Source organism: Nymphaea colorata, chromosome 14 (assembly GCF_008831285.2).
Source record: "Nymphaea colorata isolate Beijing-Zhang1983 chromosome 14, ASM883128v2, whole genome shotgun sequence".
Taxonomy (NCBI): Eukaryota; Viridiplantae; Streptophyta; class Magnoliopsida; order Nymphaeales; family Nymphaeaceae; genus Nymphaea; species Nymphaea colorata.
Window position 1 is genome coordinate 510890 of NC_045151.1, and position 24853 is coordinate 535742.

The 24853-nt window shown below is 38.7% G+C and overlaps 3 protein-coding genes across 4 annotated transcripts; 2 read left to right on the forward strand and 1 right to left on the reverse strand.

Annotated features, from left to right (window-relative positions):
- LOC116267608 (DEAD-box ATP-dependent RNA helicase 39) lies at positions 1 to 6413 on the reverse strand. Its single transcript, XM_031649447.2, has 9 exons — positions 5824 to 6413; positions 4850 to 4945; positions 4563 to 4751; positions 4309 to 4449; positions 3258 to 3398; positions 2828 to 2970; positions 1710 to 1839; positions 1569 to 1617; positions 1 to 760 (listed from the first exon to the last, which is right to left on the reverse strand). Exons 1-9 carry the CDS (start codon positions 6346 to 6348, stop codon positions 312 to 314), a joined length of 1863 nt encoding a protein of 620 aa, XP_031505307.1. The 5' UTR covers positions 6349 to 6413; the 3' UTR covers positions 1 to 311.
- Positions 6414 to 10316: 3903 nt separating this feature from the next.
- LOC116267761 (polyadenylate-binding protein 2-like) lies at positions 10317 to 18338 on the forward strand. Its single transcript, XM_031649650.2, has 7 exons — positions 10317 to 10754; positions 13605 to 14383; positions 14490 to 14567; positions 14680 to 14769; positions 16665 to 16970; positions 17101 to 17325; positions 17817 to 18338. Exons 1-7 carry the CDS (start codon positions 10499 to 10501, stop codon positions 18048 to 18050), a joined length of 1968 nt encoding a protein of 655 aa, XP_031505510.1. The 5' UTR covers positions 10317 to 10498; the 3' UTR covers positions 18051 to 18338.
- A 1981-nt stretch (positions 18339 to 20319) lies between these two features.
- LOC116267426 (uncharacterized) lies at positions 20320 to 22751 on the forward strand. 2 transcript variants are annotated; one of them, XM_031649133.2, is made up of 5 exons: positions 20324 to 20599; positions 20680 to 20889; positions 21131 to 21418; positions 21712 to 21873; positions 22233 to 22751. In XM_031649133.2, the coding sequence occupies exons 1-5, from the start codon at positions 20567 to 20569 to the stop codon at positions 22422 to 22424; spliced, it is 885 nt and encodes a 294-aa protein (XP_031504993.1). In that variant the 5' UTR covers positions 20324 to 20566; the 3' UTR covers positions 22425 to 22751. The 2 variants fall into 2 exon arrangements, with proteins under 2 accessions (XP_031504994.1, XP_031504993.1); XM_031649134.2 differs by lacking the exon at positions 21131 to 21418 and having other exon boundaries at positions 20320 to 20599.
- The last annotated feature ends 2102 nt before the right edge of the window (positions 22752 to 24853 follow it).

A 24853-nucleotide genomic window follows, 5' to 3' on the forward strand; every position in this document is an offset into this window, starting at 1 on the left:
TTAAACAAGCTCGTTGCTTGGTTTTGTCTCTGCATTCTTTTGCATTTTGTACAAAAAATCTTTGTTTATTTGTCGAGGGCTTCTCCCCCAACAGAGTTACATCCGAACTGCTTAGTTGTTGACTGTATGTTTAACAAAGCGAAGCACAGTCAAAGGAGATCGGATTATGGAGCCAATAACTTCGGAAAGGCAACTGAAATTAGTACCGAACCTGGTGCCATCTCCATGAATAAACCTTGCCTTGCCAATCAAGATCATTCCTTCATCTTAGTTTTGCTCTTATCAGTAGGGATGATGCATCTTTCCTCGTCTCAAAGTTTGCTTGCAGATGCATTGCGCCCTCTAAACCCTACAACCTGCAGTTTCGATGGTTTTGTGGCAGATTTCTTTGCTACCACACTCTTCCTCACTTTCGGGAATGCTTGCTTTGCCCCACTTGCAGAAGCCTTTCTTGTTGACACACTTGATGTAGTTTTCTTGGCCTTGGTTGCTACAGCCTTCTGATTCCCAGATTTGATGCCCTTATTTGGACCCTTTGAGGACTTGAACGATGAAGCACTACCCTTGCCTTTCTGTTTCGTGGTCTCTGCATTTCTGGTCAATGTTGTCCTGCCTTTGTGATCATTCGGACGACGAGTTGCGATCTCCCTTTTGATACTAACCACTGAAAGTGATTCCAAGCTCTCATTCTTCCTAATGGCATCCTCAATTCTGCTCGCTAAAATCAAATCCTTCTTTGCCACAAGGCTAGTGACTTTTCCTGAAGAAACAGAAAAGTATATTACTTAAAGATGAAAAAAGTGACATCAGCAATTGAAAATTAACAAATAGACCTCCCAATGACAGGTTATTCTGGACGACAAGGAATCATAGCACAACAAAATAATAGAATGGAAGAATCTAAAGACGTCCTAAATTGTGCATCAAACAAACGATTCTTGTCTTGTCTTCTAACACTCTAAGCTGATGTCCCAATTCGGCCACAAGACTGATACCTAGCTAAGAACATGAGCTTCAAATCAGTACTGGGCACATTGAAGATTTAGACCAGTTGACCTAAAGGAACGTTCACCGATCCTTTTGTTTGGTCTTCTCAATAAAACCAAGAAGACGTGACCAGTACAAAATTATTAAGGTGCTTAAAAGAGGCAGGAGAAAAAACTAGCACACGATGTACAAAAAAGGTTCCTAGAGGATCATTTTTACATCATGGAATTTTGTCAAAAAATGCTGTCGCTGGTAGGAAAGTGCCTTTTCCCCACTAATAAATCAACAGAATATAAGCAAGGGGAAAATGCTAAGGTGACAGAAGTGGGGGCAATTCTCTTCACTCATAAAGTTTCCCATAATTTCAGTTGCATTTCCCTCATCTATGAAAGTGGTTTCTCACTTCTCCATGTTGGCAGGTATAGGTCCCCAATGAAGAGAAAACAGCTACTTTTTCTGCATTTTGCCTCTCCACCCTCAAAGGTGAAATAAAAAGGCGTTAAAGCATTTCCTACAAATATACTTGAAGCAAAAGGAAAGCTTTAGAGTATCAACAGAAAAGGAAGCAATTGAAAATGAACCTTTTGCTCCCATTCTAGCTGTTCTCCCAGTACGATGAAGGTAATCAATCTACAAAAAGGCAGATAGATAAACATACCATTTTAGAAATGAGCAAAGGCACATATGCTGGAGCTACAATAGAAAAAGAAGAGGAAACTTACGGAGTTTAAGGGGAAGTCAAACATGATAACATGATCAACATCCAGGTCAAGTCCTCGTGCTGCCAAATCAGTACAAACTAATGTGGGGCAGTCTCCATCATCACTCTTGAACTTTTTAAGATTTTCTACTCTGCAACGAAGGAGTTCAAGGAGTATGAATAATCTGCATATTAGTAGAATGAACAAGAAGAATTCCCTCTACATAAAATAAGAAGCTGGTTAGACTAACATATCATACAACCTGACATTCAGATGAGAACTAAATGTCCAACTTGACTCTCCAATTCAAGAGATCTGGGGGAGTTTGGCTTATTATGAACTCCAACTAGTAACCTACTTCATCATGTATCAGTCAACTCAGGCTGAAAAATAAGTTTGGGGGCCTGGGGCACATATTGTATGCTCTGATCACAGATGTTGATTCCAGAAAAAAATTTGCAGACCCGGCTAGTTGACCAATCAGCTGTTCAAATAAACCCAAGTTGGACCCAAATGGGTCCTCTGGACCATGGATCAATAAATCTTCTGTACCCTAAAATGATTTCCTAAGTTAAGAGGCCACAGTGTTTTTAACAAGGTCAGGATGTAAAAGATGAACTGTGCTTCTTTTAGTTTCTTTATCATGCATTTTTTCTGGGACCCTTTTTTTTTTCCTGAATGAAGACACTTGCCAAAGATTACTGGTACATGGGTCCACAACGCTGCAAGGTCAACCCTGGGTGTCAGCATGCCTTACCAGCCTTATGGACTTCAACAGTGTAAATTCTGCAGACACGACCGACTGATAAGGTTTGATGCTGGCACCTACTCCTCAATGTCTAACTCTGCCACTAAACATGCATGATATACCTTTCTCAGACCATTATTAATCAATATGGCCCACCATAATCAACTAAAGCTGGTACATGCACCTGAAAGTCTAACCAGCTTACTAGCCACTTATGACATGCCTTTCTCAGGCAACTTTAATCATATGGGACATACCAATCCCCATACAGATGAAGATACAAAAGCTAACCCCTTTCCAGGTCATGCCTTGCTCCTTCATAATATTGTCATCAGATTTGAAGAAGCTAAGAAAATAATCCCTATCCAAAGGTGACTAGAAAATAGTATACCTTTGTTCTGCCGGAACCTCTCCATGGTAGTTAACTGTATAGACTTTACTTTCACTTAGAAAATGGTCCACAGCTCGACTGGAGTTCAAGGTATTACAGAATACCATCACACGGTTTCCTCTTGCAAGACTCGGCTCAAGAACCTGTAATGAAGAAGAGCGCAGTCAATGAATATACACAAATTCCTCACCATAGTTTCGCAGACAAGTGGAGCAGATAAAATTTTTCTTAGGTTTTATGAAGCTAAACATATTTTTCGTACTAGAAATTAAATGTATTAATGCTTTTTTCTATACTTTGTATAAGAGTCTATCCAAATTGAAAGATTGCTTCCTCCTTTTCATTGTTGTCCAACTCAAAATTTTCAAAAATGTAATGATAGATGCATGAGTGATACAAACCCGTCCAAAGGCAAGGAGAAAGGAAAGACCTGTAACAATGCTTCTAGCTTGTTCTCTGCACCAGATAACTTGATGAAGTCATGCCTTGCAGATGCAATCTTCTTATGAAATGACGAAGTGCGAAGATGAACAATTCCTTGAAATTCCTCATCTATCAGTTTCTGAACTGCCTGCAATTTTATATTAAGTTATTAACCATCTCTAAGGAATACCTCAAAGCAATCAAAAAACTCAAAATTGAAGAAAAAAAGTCAAAAAACAAACAAAAGTGGAAGTAAACATCCTCTCAAAGGTTACTCAAAGATAATCAGAAACTGAGGACAGCAAGAGCACAATAAACACTAGTGCTCTTCTTTCTAAAGAAAAAAGCTGGCCACCAATTTACCAGGAGCTAAGCATAGTTTATTGCATTTAAGTCCTTTAAGATAGAAGCAAATGATGGAGCGATGCCATTAAAATGAAGATGCAGCATGGGTTATGGATGGTTAATGAAATTTCAGTACAATTATGTACTTGGCAAACAATGAAACTAATTGAAGAGTAATAGATCCTAAACAAGTCCAGAAAGCCTTGTTGCATGTTCTCTGCTTGATTTGAATTTATATGTGCACTGCCTTGCCCTCTTTTAAAAAAAAATAGGAACATATACTTCCCTATGAAATATATTGAATGCAATTTCTTCGATACAAAAACAGGATAAGCAGGTCAAACAGCTGCGTAATCTTTAACTAAGGAGTTTGTTTAAGCCCCAGTGGATTGGGACAAAAGACTGTGTTTATGCAATCCAAAAGTAGCCAACATACAACCTTTGTCAGGGTTGCAGTAACCAAAACTGTTTGGTATCCTGAGTCATTGGGCTTGGCTGCACGGTTCTTCAATGTGCACTGCCTTGCCCTCTTTTAAAAAAAAATAGGAACATATACTTCCCTATGAAATATATTGAATGCAATTTCTTCGATACAAAAACAGGATAAGCAGGTCAAACAGCTGCGTAATCTTTAACTAAGGAGTTTGTTTAAGCCCCAGTGGATTGGGACAAAAGACTGTGTTTATGCAATCCAAAAGTAGCCAACATACAACCTTTGTCAGGGTTGCAGTAACCAAAACTGTTTGGTATCCTGGGTCATTGGGCTTGGCTGCACGGTTCTTCAATGGGCTCAGAAACTTGCGAATATCAGGACCAAACCCACGATCAAACATCGTGTCCGCCTCATCTAAAACCTGTCATAAATGCAAGAAAAAAAACACAAATAATGCAAAAGCAGCTATGTGGTGCATAAACCCATCCAAGATATAACAGTAAAGCAATCATAAGAATTGAAGCTAAACCTTACCAAGTATCTAATATCACCGTACACCATATTGTCATTTTCTATATGCTGAAGAATCCTCCCTGGAGTCCCAACCACCATGTCAATTGGCTCACCCAAGGAATCCTCTTGTGGCCTTAACCTTCCACCACCACTTATCATGGTTGAACGAAACTTTGCATGATGACTGATGGATTTTGCCACGCGAAAAACCTAAATGTATATCAAATCACGATCACCTCTAAGAAGAAAAAGGAAGGCAGATAGATAGAGAAAGCTATTTCAACCATGATACATGTACAAAGAAGAACCTGTTCAGAAAGCTCCCTAGTGGGACACATGACAACTGCTCGAGGACGCTTAGGCTTCATAAGCATACCAAAAGTAGCTTCATCTTGCCGCAACAACTGCAGAAGATATCAAATCCTTTCAAGAACTGTTCCCAATTATAAATAACAAAACCACGATTTAGATGTGAGGAGAATATCAGCGATCAAATAAAAATGGAACCTCACAAAAAAATAGCAAAAACTTCAATAAACATAAGATACAAAAACCATTTTACTCCAAGAAGAAGTGGGCAATTTCCACTTACACATATCTACATCGACATGCGTGTAGACTTTGTCATTGAAAGCACTCCGAGGAGTTCAAACGATTACTAGAATTAGTCAATGGTTAAGAACATAAAAAATTTGTGACATCGAAGCTCTACATGCATAAGGTTGGTCTTAATAGACATCTAGAAATGGGAATGGTGTGATACCTACTAAAGTAATGCATAATGAAATCAAATTGAGTGCCCCTCTTTCAAACCGCCCTTCCCCCTAGACCCTTCTCTCGGATATAGAAGGATTGTGATTCACAGAGGCGAATAGCTTAAGTTTACAAATAAGATAGCAGATCTCGCAATAACTCAAAAGAATGTTTGACATCTGTACCTGTCACAAATAAGCGCACATACGAAGACGTGTACATGTATTCAAGTAGCTCTTACATAATTAGTAGACACAAGGTAATACTATGACTAATGTTACTAAAAGAAACGAAGACCAAATAAAATCACTTCCCTTGACTGCACTTCCAACATGACATGAAGCACTAAAACTTCCTTCAACTCCTAATAACTTTGAACAGAAAGGGACATGTATTTTCTTACTATGAAGCCATAGTTAGCTCAGAGACTAAACAATAACAAAGTAACAAGGACCGGTACCCGCTTCAGAAGCACCATTACAAGAATTAAAGGGAGAAATGTATCCAAATTTTCCAATAACTTGGGTACCTGAACCAGAGGAAGCATATAAGCCAATGTCTTTCCAGAGCCAGTATGTGAGCCTAGAACCACACTCTTCCTATCCAGCACCGCAGGGACCCCAATGCACTGTATCTCAGTGGGAACCGAAATCCCCATCTCATTGACAGCACCCAACACCTCTTCGCTCAGACCCAACTCTGAAAATGAAGAAGCAGCTACAGCCCCACCACCATCCTTCCCTTTCTTGTGCTCTTCCTTAACAATAGTGGAAGGTGATGATGGCCGACTAGGCTGCGTCTTTGCGGCGTCTTTGAGGTGCCTGATTCTCAGTTTCTCTAGAAGAAGAGCGTGACGCTCGGATTCCAGATCTTGGTGTGTTAGTTCAGTGGTGGGAGTACTGGTGGTGGTGGTGGTGGTGCAAATAGGCCTAAACCCTAGAAAAACCTTAGTTTTTGAAGGGTGGTACCGCCGAACTGCGGACTGGAGAAGTGGGTAGGTGAGAAAAGATCGAGAAGATGAGAGATTGATGAGAGCTCTGCCTGCATAACCCATGGCGGCTTCGCTTTTGCTACGAGAATGGGCTCCTCAGGCCAACCTTCCCATAGGAGCTTCATGCCAGATGATAAGAAGGGCTTTTAACATATTTTTTTTCTTTTTTTTCTTTTTCATCCCCACGTAAGTAGGTGAAACTCGGTTCTTTTCTTTCGTACTTTGGAAATACAAAGATTTTTCAATGACCAATTCATTTTTCGATTGTCAAAATCTTTCAATAGGACAAAGATTTGCATGAAGATCGTATCAGCTATTTGCCAGCATAATATAGAACCTCTATGGGTTTTTATTTTTAAATTAATTTTAAATAAGAAATAGCAGCACACTCTGACATGTGGGTACATATTTTAACTTAAAATGGAAGCTAACTATAGAATAAGTAAAATTCAAATAGTAATTCTATGCCCATTGAAGTGAAATGTTCCAAGAACTTCATGAAAGCAAATAAAACTACCCAAGTTTTGAATTTAATGAAAAGCTTTATTTAGTTCAATTTTTCATCATGAAATGGCGATCATAAATTTCTTTCGAAGCCAATTAACTTTAATTGTCATGAACTTCAAGTATATTTGAATATGAAATTGGGATTTTTGTTTCTGCGTAACTTCTAAACTTCAAGTTTGTATTTGTATTCTTCGAAAAAAAAGGTAAACATTGGTGACTTTGACGGGGTAGAAAATAAAACTTGACATCTTATTTGTTTCAAGCAAGTTCTTCATTAATCTTGTTCTATCAGTATTTCACTGTGTGTGTGCACGTGCATGTGTCTTGGAGTGACCATTGACCAATTTGCATGATTGTATGACGCAGTTTAAATCCAATGCAGTAACTAATTAAGTCTTGTATATGTTTATCCACTTTTAAGTACTAAAATCAAGTTGGTATAAAACAACCTCCAATCAAACGAAATCAAAATAGTTCAACCAAATGCTTTAATAAGTTGTTCTTGAACCCATATGAATTGTTGAATTTAAAATCAACCACAAGAGTATTAGTTGGCATGATCACCCAAAAAACTATATAAATAAAAGTGCATTTGTTATTAAGGATAAAGTGTTTGTGACATTGTTTCAATGATGTTTGTCTCATTTTTATTTTTTGTAGAGGGCATTTGACAATTGGAACAATGCCTAAAGTGTCTTAGAGCATATCATGTTTCATGAATATACCTTAATTTGTGAGACAAATTTATGAAACACAGTTAGTGTTTCAGAACACCAGAAGGCATGCCTGTGAAGCATATTTGTGGAGACATATTCAAAGGTATGTAGGTATGTGTGTGTGTAAACGATGGTGAAGGGGTAGTTTGTCCATACATTGTATTTATAATATCCTTCCAAACATCAATTATCCATCTCTCTAGTTTAAAACATCTCTCTAGTTTAAAAGTACATATCTAAAGCAAATATAACATATTACTGAAATGGTTAGTTGTGCCCCCCATAAACAAGAAAGAAATAAAACATTTTGATGACTTATTAGCCAACTAGTCACCATATGACATAAGAATTAATGCCATTTCATGCAAATTACATCAACTTGACCACTTTTGACTGGTAGTGCCAACAAAATAAGTAAATTATACCAAAGTAAATCATGTAAAATCTGAGGAATTTCATAACAATGACCAAATGAACAATATTCACTGTTACAGCCAATCCAAACATTTACTTTATGGGTAGATAGTTGGTAGAGTTCAAGTGGATTTGTATATGTTTGGCAAAAAATGGAGTGAATAAGAAAAGCTATGACTGGAGTCGCAAAATGTCACGAAGACGACAACACAATAAACTAGGTTTGTCCCTTGATAGTATCTTCAACCTTCTACAGACTTGTGTCTGCCCTTATTTAAGTGACACCTAAAATTAGCATGTAGTGGCCTACTTCCTTCCAATGTGACCTAGTTTTGCTGTTGTAAACAATTTATGTCCTTGAAAAAGTTACGAGAAGCTGGTCTTTGAGAAACTTCAATGAGATTAAAATATTTTTTTTCAAAAGAAAACTTAGTCTATAGAGTCCAAGTAATGGTGGAGCTAGGATTTTTTTAGTCATAGGGCACCTGCATTGGTGACACAAATTTAGTGTGGGCAATGCATATAATTTTAGAGTCGTAACAATGTAATTTTGAGACATTATAATGAGATTTTTAATGGTCTGGTGTGGGCAGTGGCCCACCCTAGCCCACGAGTAGCTCCACTACTGAGCCGAGGAAGGAGGGCTCAGCTCCATTCTCTCCTTTAGTACATAATAATATAAATGGTCATAACTAGCAAATATAGGCTGCCTACCATAATAGTCATTTTATGGCTGATTCTTTTTCATTTTATGTAAAACTACAAACTTTGTCCATTTGAAGCCAAACAACATCTACAAAAGTAGATAGCTTTGATGAATAGCAATAGTGAAGCTACCATCTCTAGTGTGGTTGGCTGTAAAATGGCTAAAAATATATATTTTTTTGGTAGATTTCTTTAATTCTTAACCAATTAAGTGTTGCCCTGAGGCGAGTTGGTGCACTAGCTTAGATTAGTGGCCGATAGACAGTTGGTATTTGATTAAGAATGAGCATCCCCCTCTTTTACGCCAATTGATGGAACTAATATATTAATTGACATGTATCGAGGACTCTGTACTAGACACCAATGCAGCCCTACAACCTGGAGGTAAAGGAAAGAACCAGGGTAGTGGAGAAGGGCTTAGGTTCTCATTCAGGTGATGAAATACTCATTTTGTTCAACCAAACTAATTACTTATTGAATGACCATGACTTGCTGCAGCTAAAAATGGCCATGGTGGGTTTGTACTTTGTAGGTATACAGTTAGTCATGAACTCAAACATTATTTATAACTTGATATTGCTTGATTGAGTGAAAGTTTTTGAAATTTAAGGTTCATGTATCTGGAGAGAGTTTATAGTCATTGTAGGTGGAGAAGAAGTGCATAATCTTGAGAAGAAAGGGTCTTGATTTAGTTCTTTTGTGCTGTTGTCACAATACATTTGATTTCCAACGCCACTTTTAATAAATTAGTTCATTTATGTTTCATGTAAAGGTAATCTTCACTTCATTCAAGGCAACCAAATACTTGGTGAGGAAGTAAAAATTTTTCTTCCACCATTTGATAAATTTTTAACCTCCAAATAATGGATATAAGCTCTTCATAGGAGCGGCGGGGTTCCCTTATAAGATTATATACTGTTCATATCATCCATTATTCAAATTCTTGCAACCAAATATAAATTTGGACCTCAACCTTTTAAATATGAATTCAAATTCACATAGCATAAGATCTAGCACTTATGTAATTGGCCATACTTTTATTTGGGCATCAAATTCAAATTAATAGTCTTATTGGATTTTTTTTTGGGGACCAACTAAACATATTTTCAAATGGATCCATATTATTTATATCCCTACTCGGATTCAATTGAAAAAAGTCCAATAAAATGAAAGAAACTTAAAAAGAATTCAAGTTTTTAAATTAGAACTTGGAAACCATTTTAAGCAAAGAGGGCTGCTAATTTTGGTGATACCCATTTTGTTAGTGTTTCATATATTTGTCTCAAAAATCGTGATAAATTCATTAAATATTTTCAAAAGTGTTACATGAATTTATCTAATTTACCCATTTTGTTAGTGGTTCATATATCTCTCTAAAAAATCGTGATAGATTCATTAAATACTTTGGAAAGTGTTACATGAATTTGTTTAATTTTTGAATTGATAAATAGAACTAATAAAGTGTTTGCTAAATAGCAACTCAAGATTGAATCTTGAAAGAAGATCCTTATCTTATAGGGTTAAATAGATAAAACAAAACCCTAAATCAAGTCATCAATTTTTAAGATTTTTTTTTTCCTTTTTGCTTTTTTAACCGAGCCTTTTAACCGCAGGCCCTCTGAGTAAAAAAGAAGAGCGCGGAAATTAAGGGGAGGATCAAAGCCGGGGCTGCTTTTCTTCTTTTACTTTTTAACCTTCGCGCTTCTCTCCTCCTCTCCCTCTTCTCTCTTCTCTCCTCTGTCTCTCTCTCTCTCTCTCTTTCGCTGGTGCAGCTTCCCTCTTTTCTTGCTGAATTTAGCGGCAACTTCCTAAAGTAAGTTCCGCGGGGGCGAGGAGGACGAGGACGCTCGTTTCTCTGAGAGGAGAGAGGAATGGCTGCCCCAGCGATGCCGGCGTCGCCGCAGCCTCCAGCGCCGACATCTCCGGCGGCGACGGCCATCGGAGCGCAGCAGGGCTTCGTCAACTCATCGCTTTACGTCGGCGACCTCGACCCGTCCGTCTCCGAGGCACAGCTCTTCGAGCTTTTTAGTCAGATCGCCCCCGTCGTTTCCGTCAGGGTGTGCCGGGACCAGATCAGGAGGGTCTCCCTCGGATATGGCTACGTCAACTACAGCAGTCCCCAGGACGGTGAGTTATTTGTCTGTTTGCTTCTTACTTTCCTCGATCGCTTTCTTGGTTAGGATTTTCGCTATCGGCGTCATTCGTTTAGGACTCTTACTTTATATTTTCCGGCCTCTTATTGGGTTTTTGAGTTGCTTTCTTGATTAGAGGGTCGTTGAAATTTCTGTTGACTTGTTGTGGGCGATAGTGGGTTTTTGTCTCTCTCCTGAATTGACGCCTGTGATTATCTGGGGCACTTATAGCGATTTTGTTGCTTGTTACTTGACGTTTCTTTTCAAGATTAATAGGCGATTAATATTTTATTTCCCGATCATAAGGGGCTCTTCGTGTACGTGATTCGATTTGAGTGGTTGGTCTTAGTCCTTGCTGGCACTGTCATTGTCATCATTATTCATTAATCCGGGATGGCTTGTCGTCATTAGTTCAATCTGTAAATGATTCACTAGGTGGTGGTGCAGTTTTTAATATTGGAATTGAAGTGCTTGACAAAAGGAAGAGAGGGACGAAGTTGTTGCTGAGTCTGGGATTAGGTACTGTTAATTGGCTGTTTTAAGCTTGCTCGTGGCTCAAAGGGATCACATTGAATTTAAGGGATTGCTTACGGTGCTTGGATTATGTAGGGTTTCTGCCTTGCTGTTCTAATCACACAAACTGGTTTGCATAACTGTAATGATCGTAGGGCAATGCATTTATCATAATTCATAACAGATGAAATGCATCTCGCAGGGAGCACTCTGTACACTAGCTTGCCACTGTAAACTTGATAATGGTGTACCTCTGGGAGTTTGGGTGTTATAATCTGGTGCTTGAGGAGAACCTCATGTTTATTTTACCCTCTTAAGTTATGAAACAGAGATCACATTCTTGAGTCTCGGACTTATGCCACCTAAGACATGTTGCAGTTTAGCAGGTTGAATTAATAGATCAAGTTAGACCATAAAAACACAAACTAGATACATAAATAATCATTTATTTTCTGCAAAATTACTTAACAAAAAGCACACAATGGTGGTGATTAAATGGTTTTTCATGTGAGATAGCTTTTTTGGCCAGTTGGTTTAAGTTCGTAAAATGAAAACATAAAGGTTTTTAAGAGGCAACTTAAATATATGTATTCGTCTTTGTTCAAAATATCATGTCGTCATATGCATAGGTAGGTCAATGGTCCTGATCAGTAAGTGATTTGGGGTCTGAACCGTCTGATCCAAGTCGACTTGGAGTCTTGGACAAGTCGTGAGTGGACTTGCCTAGTGTGCTAAGTTGCTAACTGTGCATGATGTGAAATATTATTAGTGGTAAGGTGAGTTTACACAATTGAGTTATCAGAAGTCTTAGTAAGCTTTTAATAGTTCTTGAAAAGTGGAGCTATGACCAAGGTTATTGTCTTACTGAAAGCCCTATCAAAAGAGGGGAAGCTTGCTTGGGATCTGGACTCTGGAGACTTGTTGCTTTCGAGACATGCAAGAAACTTACTTTTCCTTTGCTTCCCAAATCTTTTATTTCTCACAGCTTTTCTTCTTCTGCTTCCCTTTTGGTTTCTGTTATGTTCTCTTCATGCTTCCTAAAGATTTTCTCCAGTGGTTTTTGTGTGTTTTCCTAGTTACCCTTGTACGGTCTTCTCTTGGTTAAATGTCTAGTCAACATGAATCAGACCTCGTTCCTATGTCAGGGCTGACCACTTCTTCTTTTATAACTTAATTATATGGTCCTTGGAAAGGCTGTCTTTGCCTTTTAAAAACATGTTTTGGCACTGTTGAACATTGTTCCTTTAGTTCTTTTTTTTATAACAGAATATATTTATGCTGTATTTACTATTTTGTCCACTAACGACTTGTTGAAAATGGAAAAGGAAGAAAAAGGAAAATGATCGTGCCTTCAGCCCTTCCTGGAAACATATACCAGTGGTTTTGGTCCCCACCCCATGCATGATTGGCTTCTGTCATGCATCCTGACAATTAATTGTTAGAGTCAGAGAACACTGTAGTTTATACTTTGTAGTTTATACGTGTGGAAGTGGCTCTACACCAGGGCACCTATTGGACATGCTTCTTACTTGTCCTGAGAGGAACTTGCATTTGCCAAGCAATTGTTAGTGAAATTTTGTACTTTGCATGCAACCTATGTCACATGGGTGTAGACTGTGGGTACAGTATGGGCTTGGGTACGGCGGGATGGGTTCAGACATGCAATTTTGAAATGGGTATGCTGATACGGCAAATTTTATATTCTCAAAAATGATAAAATGAAAAAAAAAGCATTAATAGTCTTATAATTCACAAAAATTCTCAAAATTAAAGAAAAATGGGAGGAAAATATAGAATCTTAGTGGAAGGGAAATATAAAAGAAGAGAAAAATCAAAATTAGAGAAAAAATTAAGTTTGAAAAATATAATTTTAAATGTTTTAAAATGCAGCGTACCCACGTACCCGTGTCACCATACCCACTTACTGACACGGGTACCTGGGAAAAAGTAACGTAACCGTGTCACATAGCATGCAACTGATTTTGCATCAAGGAATTTAAGGGGCATATGCTTCCATGAGCAATCCCTTGATATATATATATATATATATATATATATATATATATATACATATATATATATTTATTTATATATATATATATATATATATATATATACATATATATATATTTATTTATTTATTTATTTTTGTGCTGTTCTTGCGAATACTTGGCATATGCTTCTATGAACAATTCCTTGATAGCTGTTCTCACAAACTCCTGGCCATTTATTGTTGGAAGCAACATTTACATTCGGAGATCTTAATTAATGTGTAATTGATATTTGATTTATTCTGCTTGCATCTCACAAATGTCTTTGTGTGGAATTGCAGCTAGTCGTGCTTTGGATGTGTTAAACTTCACCCAAGTGAATGGGAAAGCAATCAGGATCATGTTTTCACATCGAGATCCTAGTATTCGGAAGAGTGGACATGCAAATATATTTATAAAAAATCTTGACACCTCAATTGACAATAAGGCCTTACATGACACTTTTGCATCATTTGGTACCATTCTTTCTTGCAAGGTTGCTACAGATAGCAGTGGTCAGTCAAAGGGTTATGGATTTGTGCAGTTTGAAAGGGAAGATGCAGCACAGAATGCCATTGCAAGGCTCAATGGGATGTTAATAAATGACAAACAAGTATATGTTGGACTTTTTATTCGTCGTCAGGAAAGGGACCGTTCAAATAGTTCACCAAAATTTACTAATGTATATGTGAAGAACTTTTCTGAAGCAATAACAGATGAAGAGCTCAAGAATATTTTTGGAAATTATGGTCCTATTACTAGTGCTGTTATTATGCGGGATGTAAATGGACAATCTCGAGGATTTGGCTTCATTAATTTTCAGAATCCTGATGATGCTGCCGTTGCAGTTGAAAAACTAAACGGTTACACATACAATGATGATAAGGTCTGGTATGTTGGAAGGGCTCAGCGAAAAGCTGAAAGAGAGGCTGAGTTGAAAGCCAAGTTTGAGCAGGAAAGAAATGGACGCTTGGAGAAACTCCAAGGAACAAATTTATATTTAAAAAATTTGGATGATTCAATTGATGATGAAAAACTTAAGGAGATATTTTCAGAATTTGGAACAACAACCTCCTGTAAAGTATGCATCTAATCTTATTTCATCAACCCTCTTTTTTGAAAGATTGCTCTTGCCATCTGTTTTATGAAAAGAGAGTTCAGTACTGTGTCTTATTCTCCTTCTACAGGTTATGTGTGATTCTCAAGGGCAGAGTAAAGGCTCAGGTTTTGTTGCATTTACTACACCTGAAGAAGCCACACGTGCAGTAAGTTTTGGTTTAGTTTTGCAGCTTTTCAGATGGTCATGAAATAGATTTGCTTGTGTTGCTTACAGTGTTGAAAGTTTTCTGAGTATGTTTGCTTATTATGGCTGTTTAGGTTGCTGAAATGAATGGGAAAATGATTGGAAAAAAGCCTTTATATGTTGCACCAGCGCAACGTAAGGAGGACAGAAGAGCGAGATTGCAGGTTAGCTGTGTTTCAAGTGCTCATACTTTTCTGAAAGCATTTCATGGATGTTAAAGCATATTTAAATATCTATTGTCAGTTTTTTGGCGTGTAAAATGATCGCCTCCACTTTGTAAGTGTACTTATTGTTCGAAGGCATGAGAGTCTTGTAGCTTAGAAGCTTAATCTTTTCGTATTGTCTTAAAAATTTAATATTAAGTATAATCATGTTGCTATATCTATTCTGGTTCTGTGCCTCTGCATTGGAAACACCAGCATAAATATTCTAAAAGCCTTGTGTATTTTCAAGTGATTATTCAGCCTCCAAACACATCTGGAACTGGGCTATATTATCATTCTTTACCCTATGTGCCAAAGTTCAAGGCAGTTCCCAAGCCAAATCTGTCTAAATGACTAGAGTTTGGGTAATGGGTCTCAGTTTAAAATTGTTACATGTTTGCCATGAAAGTGTAGTTATAATTTGAAAATCTACTCACTTCTAATGTGTTGCTGGTAAAAATGCATACAACTAAGAAATTTAAAGCAGCCCATAATAATTAGATGAAATATTTTTTGCTTTAAAATTTAAATTACAATCAAGTAATAACAAAACCAAATTAAATTCCGTGCTCATTATCATTGGTCGCTAAGTTTAAGAATAGTATGGAAATAGTGTAAATATGTAGACCGTTGACCATGCTATTCAAGAACTTGTTTACTGGACTTATGTGACTATGCTATCCAACAGATCACCTGAGTTTTACGTGTACGTGTGATGGATGACTGGAGTATTGGCACATGTGCTTGATGTGACATGAGAGTTCTTGAGAAATAGAATGTAAATGACATGGCCAGACACACACACACACACACACACATGTAAGAAAAGGTGTTGATGCAATACATGCACTGTAACTCTGTATATATATATCATTATAATTAAAAGCTTAATATCCAAATTAGAATGTGATACAATTGACCCTGAGTTTTTAAACAAATACAAGTGAGTGCTAATCAAGATAAAATAGGTTGGCAAAGTCCATCGGTAAGCTGTTCAGTGTTCACTTTGTAAAAGTTGCGGGCTTGACCATGTCCAGGAAGTAGTGCCTTCTGTGTCTGAGAATTTGGTATGTGTATGGGATGGACATCTAAATGTTTGTGTTACATATTCATATATATGTTTTGGGCACACAGAGAGCGAGAGAGAGAGAGGGAGAGAGAGAGAGAGGAGTTTCACCCCTTTTTCTTTAATGTATGCATAAAAAAGTATCAATCAACTATTCATTTCTGGATACTGTAGGAGATATACTTTTCAGGACAAATCTTGAATGACAGTGATTTTGAAAAGCTTTGAGGATTTTTTCTTAAATACTATGGGCAATATAAATTAAGTTGTACTTAGGAATAATTTTTTATGAGCAAGAAAAACTCAAGTATGAAAATATCTTTTAATATTTGTTAATGCTGATTGGATATGTCAACAGCACTGATAGTTGCAGTAATGCATTTTCCTGTAAATAATGGCATTTCAAAATATCAACTTAGTTATCACGAGGCCCAACTAGTCGGTTGAGTTGGTTCTCGACTACGCCGTCTTTCAAACCAGTAACTAGTTGGTCAGACTGGTTGTTGGTCGGTTATTTATTTCATCCATTCCATGACCAGAACAAAAGGAGATACACACGAGTAATCTCTGACATGTAAATATATATGTGCATCTTTGTATAGACATATGTTTTTGTATTTATTTTATATTTCTTTATTTGTGGTGTACTAACTTGTACTGAGTTGGACCAAATAGTCTTTTTTGAGGGTCTTGAACAACCTGTATCTGACTTCTGATTTTGACAACTTAGACTATCTCAAGTGTTTATACATTCGGATTTGAGTGAGTGTGAGCTGGTTTGCTTCTTCAGGCACATTTTGCACAATTGCAATCTCCTGCTGGAGTGGCGCCTGCAATGGCATCAAATTTGCCTGCATTCCATCCTGGTGCACCTAGGCTCGCTCCTCCACAGTTGTTTTATGGCCAAGGAGCTCATGGCATGATTCCTCCTGGGCCAGCTGGATATGGCTTTCAACAACAATTGTTGCCAGGTATCCGTCCTGGTGTTGGTCAAATGACGAACTTTATAATGCCATACAATCTTCAGCGGCAAGGACAGCCTGGACAACGAATGGGTACAAGACGAGGTGGAGCACAACAGTTGCAGCAGCAGCAAGTATTTTCTCTTCTTCTTTATTCTATTTGAGATGCCTGCAACTGCAGTACTGTTTGAAGTGAAAGATTTGATTTATTCTTTCTCCATTTATTAGCTGTTTATTTTTTCTTAATTTTGATGTGAGATATAGTTAATTCAGCGGAATGCAAATCAAAGCTTTAGATATCTGCAAAATGCACGTAATGGAGTGGAACCCCAGATGATTCCGCAGGGATTCATGGGCCCTATGATACCAATGCCGCTTGATGCTTCTGGGATGCCGCTGTCTCCAATGGAGGCTCCAAGGCCACAGGCGGTCCCAATTACAACACTTGCCTCTGCTTTGGCTTCTGCAAGCCCTGAACATCGAAGAATGGTATGCCAACATTCATTTCTTATGTTTCTCATCTTCCGGGTGATTTTGGTACGGGAAACATTTACTTTTTTTGTTGTATGACTATGACGCTGCCCATCTTTCTTTCTGTCGCATAGCTAGCCTTATAAGTAGGCTGTCTTGACTCATAAATGCCATTTTGTAAGTTTATAGCAGTGGCATGTTTGTCATTTGAAAGATCATGCATGGTAACTTGAAAATTCAATAACTTGCTGCATGAACGGACATGCATTTTAACATCAGTTTGATCGGGCTGTTGCTATTGCTTCAGCATTCATATTTTCCTATGGAGTATTTGGTTATTATGGGTATGTGACTGTTACGTGCTAGTACAGTGTGATGTTTTATGCTTTTCATCACCCTTTCTCGTATATCTTAAACCATTCACTTTCATTGCATGAAGTGGTGAGCCACATATGTGATTGTCCTGTTTTTTACTTGAACTAATATTGCGTTCATTGCGTGGAGTTCAGATGTTGGGGGAGCAACTGTTTCCACTTGTTGAACGCATTGAACATGACCATGCTGGAAAAGTGACTGGCATGCTGTTAGAAATGGATCAGACAGAAGTTCTTCACCTGATTGAATCACCAGATGCTTTGAAGGCGAAGGTTGCTGAAGCAATAGAAGTTCTACGATTAGCACAAGCTGCTGCTGCTGCTGCAGATTCAGCAGATCATCTTGGGTCATTGGCTCTCACTGATTGATCGGAAGCGGGTGGACCCTATTTTTGGCGAAAAATTAAGTAGTTGCCCAATTTTTTGGCAAGGGCTTGAGTTACATAATTTTTCAGGGGTGGTATTATTTGTTTCATTGATTTTGATTGTCTTTGGCTTTAGAAGTTCCCAGACCTTTTGTCTCCGCTAATGGTCATTTATGTGTTTGTGTATGCATGTTGACTGTGTGGGCTCATCTGTGCGTGTGTGACTATGCGTGTCAAGTTTTTGGAAGACATGAAAATATTGGATTTAATTTTCGCAGACAAATTTCTTTTATTTTGTTTTTTTCCTATGAGCGTGCAGTGTTTTACTCCATTAATTTGTTACTTCTTGTTTTTAGGTTGTACTTTGTTGTTCAACCTGTTGAGTTTTTGCCCATGGCATGTTTTCTGCGAGTGTTGGAATTTTTTGTCGGAAATTACAAGGCGTGCCTACAAGTTTGCCTATTAATATGAATCCTCTTGAGTAGACCATTTCCATGGTACACCCAAAAATAGAGGCTCTGTGGAAAACTTTCGGGCTTAAACGTTACAGCCTCGAAAGAGTTTTGGAGCACTAAAACATAGGGTTCTAGAGTAGGTGCACAGCTTCTCTTTAATTTGATGGAAAAAAGTTGCATAGAATTTTTGAAACAGACGTTTTTTCAAAAGTAAATTATAGAGATTAAGAGGAATTTTTTTAAACTGACGTTTGTTGACGTTTTTGATTAAAAAAAAAAAATCATATGAAAATTGCAAGGGGTTCCAAAGCTTGAACGAGAGGAATCAGTTATCTTGAATTGAGAAAAGATTTTTGATTTATAATCCTGTTGCAGGAAATAGTTTTTATGGTTTTTTCTTTGGGCTACTTTTTTAGAACGTGTATACGAGAGTTCTGTCTTATTGCATATGAGTTCTCTCTTATTGCCAAGAACGTTCTGTTAAGGAAATGTTGGTCCGTCCGATTGTGCTGTTCCATGCTCCTTCAAGCGCATTTAGCATCTGTAGTTTTTAAAGATTTTGGCTAAAGCTGATAATAAGACCGGTCTCTCTCTGCCACAGCTGATGTTCATGTAGCTGCCATGCCTGGGTGTGATATTCTCTAACTATTCTCCATATCAACTTTGCTTGGGAGATGGGTATGTGTGCACGCACGCCACGCACTTAGTATTCCTGCATGGATGTTGGGTGGCTGCCGAGGTCTTTGTATTCGTAATTTTCTTTCTTCCCAGTAGCATGAACGTTGGGTGTTGGTGGGAATCCTTGTGAACAAGCAAATATTCCCTGAACAGCTGAAGCCTCTTCATGATGAACCCATCCGTTTCCAAAATCCTGTCGAGCTTCCTTCTTGTTTGCCTAAACTTTTCGGAAGGACCGAGTTGGTGTTGTTGCGGTCGATCAGGCCAAGGTGGTCGTCATGCGAATGGTAGCGGTTCAATTTCAATGGCTGTTTGTGAGATTACAACTGCACAACCTGAGGACTAGATTTACTAAAGTGTTTGTTAATTACCAAACTTTTTTCTTTTCCAACATGAATTACCAAAGCTTCTAAATTTAATTATCACTGAAAAGTTCATCAACTTGAGGGGTTCACTAAATTTAATTATCACTTTGAGATATCAGTTCTCAAGAGTAGGATGGTGACCTAACATTTGAGAATCGGCCCTCTCTCTCTCGATTTCTATAGTCTCTCTTTCTAATCGTTAGGGTTAGGCTTAAGGCTTTCAAGGTGAAGGAGGTCAAAAATTCAATGTCCAAGGTACCTCTCTCTTGGTACAGCTATAATTCGGTAATTTAGGGCCTTATCTTATGAATAAGTTACATCTTGAGAGCACATCAAGTCAAAGCTTTTTCCGATCTCCAAGGGGTTGTTTGTATGGTGGAGCTCATTACAACGTCAGAGATGCGACCGTTGTTTGGTTCTCATGAGCATCTGCTCTTGTTCAAACTAAAGTGCAGTTTAACTGATGAGATCGTGAGATTACTTGGACTGAACAAAAACGTTTTTCTGATTTTCTTTTAAATATGACCTTTATCTTTTCTTGTTTAATGCAAAATGGTAGCTGAAAGATGATCAAAACTGTTCTCTACAATTCATAGCTGTCGGTTTGATTCGGGGAGTTGAGAATGAATTAGCGGCAAATTAACACAACTTCATTGGCTGCTTAAACGGTGCCACATTGCCCATTTTTATTATTTTCGTAGTTCTTTTTTTTTTTATTTGCCTTTCACTGTATATAATATTGCTTTTTGACGAAGTTACATCGGAGTCTGTTCATCCAATTCGCTGTCCTGTTCGTTTCAGACATCGGTTTTAGTAACATCGGTTACGAATTGTGAAGTCATTTAGCATGAAAGAGTGATGAATCTGACGATGAATCTGAAGGTTACTCCAGGAACCATTTACCATAAAAGAACCAATTCAGGGAGAAGGGGAAAAAATGAAGACACCCACTTACGCAGTTCTTAAAATGATATATAGCAGAGGCTAGCCAAAGGCCAAGGTTGTCCGTCACTTCTCAGGCCATGGCCGGAAAAGGGCGAGTAGAATACGCAGTGGTAGATTGGTTTTGCGCCTTTTCCTTGAACACGAATCACAGCGCTCGTCCTTATCTTTTGGTTGGCCTTTTCCCGAACAGGTAGATGCATTCACGGAGTCCCCTTTTGGTGGAAACCCTGCGGCTGTGGTGCTCTGGTTGGGTGGCGCCGACGCGGACGCATGGATGCAATCGGTGGCTAAGGAGTTCAATTTATCGGAGACCGCCTTCGTGTCGCCTGAGGATGCGCCGTCGTCGTCGGGAGAGCCTGGCCGGAGGTTCCGCCTCAGATGGTTCACGCCGGTGGCCGAGGTCAGTTTCTACTCACTGACTGCCTCCGAGCTCCATTGCTAATCTTGTTGCTTGAGAGTGGTTCCTTTTTATTGCGACTAACGTCAATTGTGATAATAGGATCTGGGTTGGACCCAGCGGCTAGAATTGTTCTTCAAGTGCTCTTTGTTCGCCATGACTGCCTCCGTTCAGTGGGCTTGAGCATAGCTAGAATGATCCTATGGATTAATTGTTTGAAGTTTTGGAATGGAAAATGCTGCAGGTAGATTTGTGTGGCCATGCAACGCTAGCATCTGCCCATTTTCTTTTCTCGTCTGGGTTGGTCAGTGGAGACAAAATCGAGTTCCTTACGAGGTCTGGACTTCTAACCGCAAACAAGGTTGGACTTGGAAGGACGAATGACTTGATGGAGGGGAAGTTTGCAGTGCAGCTGGACTTTCCTATGGCAGCTCTTGAAGATTGCGATCCCTCTGATTTCTCCTCGATTACAGCAGCACTTAATGGAGCTACAGTTACTAACATAAAGAAGGCTTCCACTGACGATTTACTGGCAATATTCCTACTCAAACTCTACTTCTGCTCTTTTTGTGTCGTGTATGTGTGTAGCTGTGCGCGTTGGCGCGCATCTTGTGACTTAGAATGGTTGGAATCTCCTTTGGTTGAATCACATGCTCAGCATGATATGCTTTTCTCCTAAGGGAAATGCAAATTTCTTTTATATTCCAACTGCCTGTGTCGATTTGTACGTCTATAAACTGTCCTTTAGAAGGTTTTCCACTTTTTACTTGCCTCGTCTATTAGCAATCTGTGATTGTTATGATGGTAAAATTCATCTATTTGTAGATTGAGGTTGCTTCAGAAAATATGTTGCAAAATCTGCAGCCACAGCTTAATGTGCTGAAGAATTTCCCTGGAAGAGGAATCATTGTAACAGCAGCTGCTTCCCCCAGCTCCGATGTTGATTTCATCAGTCGTTTCTTCTGCCCCAGATTGGGTATTGATGAGGTAAACTGATAGGCGTTGAAGTGCCACTAAAGCAACTGTTTGAGCTTAAATCTGGTGTTGCATCCTCCCATAACATACTTCACTGCTATACCGTACTGCTATCTCATCTCAACTTCATAAGTTCATCACCAACTTCATCACAAGATCCTGCCGGGCTCGTAGTTTCCACTACCGGGAAGTTGGAAGATAAAAATGATATCCCGGTTGCAAATGGGATAAAATTTAGAGCCTGAAGTCTAAGTGTTTATTACTCGTCTCTTGCTTCCTGCCTTCTGTTATTCAATGGTTTCCTCTTAAAAATGGTCCAACATTCTTTTTCTATGGGATAAGTAAACACAAGTGCGTTTCGTGCATTTCAGGATCCTGTTACTGGGAGCGCACACTGCGCTCTGGCGCCGTATTGGAGCAAGAAGCTGGGTAAGCACGATTTTACAGCTTATCAGGCATCCCCAAGAGGTGGGAAGCTAATCCTTCAATTGAAGGAAGACCTTGGTCGTGTATTGATTCAAGGTGAAGCCATTTCCATCATGGCAGGATCCATTCGAGTTTGATAATTTATATTCAAGGCTATATTGGGAAAAGCCAAGACTAGGAAACTAGAAGACGTTTGTTGAGCTCAATTGTTTCCTTTTTCGGGTCAATGCTCTTTGTAAGGGCGCAGCCATCTTAGGCAGTAAGCAGCAGGTAGCAGCACGGTTAATGCTAATGCAGGTGAGGTTGACATGAAAGGAAATAGATGGAATTATTGAATGATATAAGGCAGAGGCATGGCTTCAATTTGGTGTTCTGATTAGAGGAGATGTTTCCTCCACAACACACGATTACTGTTTTCAAAGACTTGAAGCATTAGTCATTTTAATGAATTACCGTTTCCTTCACCAACATTAGCCATTTTGTTATCTCCTCTTTATGTTTTTGCCATAACGGTCTTGCTCCCTAGTACAACACTGTCAAGCACCATTGTCTCACTTGATATCTGATCTAATACAGAAGCAACTGACAGTTGATTAAAGTTTCTGCCAAAGTATGGACTCAATCAATCATATATTTAATCCCTATGCTCATAAAAGATGCATTTAGCGAAGCACAAGAGGCACTAGAAGTATGAGAACCTAGGGCCCATTCCAAAAATCTTTGAGCAACAGGATACAACATGCAGAGAAAACCGAAAATTGCACGAATGTACTTGAAACAACCTAAATGTATAAATTATGGTCCACAAATAGCAAATCAGGATTCAAAAACTCTAAAATTAGACTTGCAAAGATGGATATCTCATATTGTATGAACCCTATGGTTGATCCTATCAGCAGCCCTCAAGCCAGCATTTTGCAGTCCTTGTTTCTCCAAATATTTTTGAATGAGCAACAGGATACAACATGTAGAGAGAGAACCGAAAATTGCACGAGTACTTGAAGCAACCTAAATGTATAAATTATGGTCCACAAATAGCAAATCAGGATTCAAAAACTCTAAAACTAGACTTGCAAAGATGGGATGTCTCATAGTGTATGAACCCTTTGGTTGGTCCTATCAGAAGCCCTCAAGCCAGCATTTTGCAGACTGCCATGTCCTTGTTTCACGTAACCAGAGACGCTCTGTGCTGTCTCTACCGCATGAAGAAGATTATGTTTTCCACAAGAAACTCTACATCGATCAAAAGTTCACATGTTTGGACCTGAAACCAAATTTGATTTGTATACTAGTCTCCATGCGGTTGCACACTTCAATGGTTGGTGTAGTCAGTAGAATTTTGCATCCCTTTCCATTAGTTGGCCGAGGAACTCCAAGCTGATTTAAATCCAACCAATTCCTCATATCCTCTAATATTAGCAAACATTGTTCTTGTTCCAACCTAGAAAAAATTGCTCTAGCAAGTTCATCACTACCAGCATCTTCAGATAATGATATCTTCAGTTCTTTAGCTATACTCGACCGAATCTTGCGAAAATCAGGTTCGTCGGTTACCTTAATAACGAGGACGTGATGAAAACCTTGGACCCTGCTTCGAACTTGTTGCACAAGATCGGCACTTTCGATCGCTTTGATCCCGTAGATCCCGATTATTGTTTTGTGATCATCTTTAAGACAACCAAGAACCGTTTCGATTATATCAGGGCCTTCGTCTTGTTCATCCGCTTCTGCACCTGGGATGTCTATTACGGTATCATCCGGAACAGAAAATGCCGCTTCATCAAACTGAGTTCTGGCGTTGAGTTCACGGACCTCCTTGAGTTTCTTCTCAGCTAGTTTTCCTAGTTCATGGCGTTGATAATAATTGAAAATCCACCTTCTTAAGGGTCTCTTCTTCTCTTCATAGTTGGTGTGAATGAAGTCCACTTCTTTCTCAGCAGTATCTGCTGCATCTAGCCAATCTTTTACCACTGTCCTGCAGGGTTTTCCTCTTCTTCCTTGTTCCTCTACTTGTTCCTTGATCTTCGACCTGTTTTCTTTCAGTATGTCTGTCTCTCTCTTGAGATCTTCAAAATGACTATGGTGGTCTTTGATGTGGTGGAGAACTGGTGCAAGGCCATGGTACAAAAATAAGAAAGCTTGCAAGAATCCACTGAACTGCTGCCAAAGCCATGATTGCATTGGTGAGATAATTGCAATTTGCAGGTAATGGCTGCAAGGCTTACAGAGTGAAGATGGTGAAAGGCAGCACAGAGGACGAACAAGGTTAGGATCTTTTGACAAAATTATGCGAGCCTCTTCTTCAATCCTTCTTAACAACAAAAATAGATGTCTTCTACATCCTAGAGATTTGGCCTGGAATTATTGGAACAACCACCATCGTTGCTACGTGGGCATTTGCTTATTGAAGAGGAAATGTGAGCTCACGTTCTTCCCACTTCCTGCCTCCATTGCCACTCTTGCAACCATTTTCAAGTTTTAAATAAAATTTTAGATTCTGAAACTTATTTTTTTATTTCTTGCGAAGCTTATTGTTTCGGATAGAAAAGTATTGCATTAAGGAGGT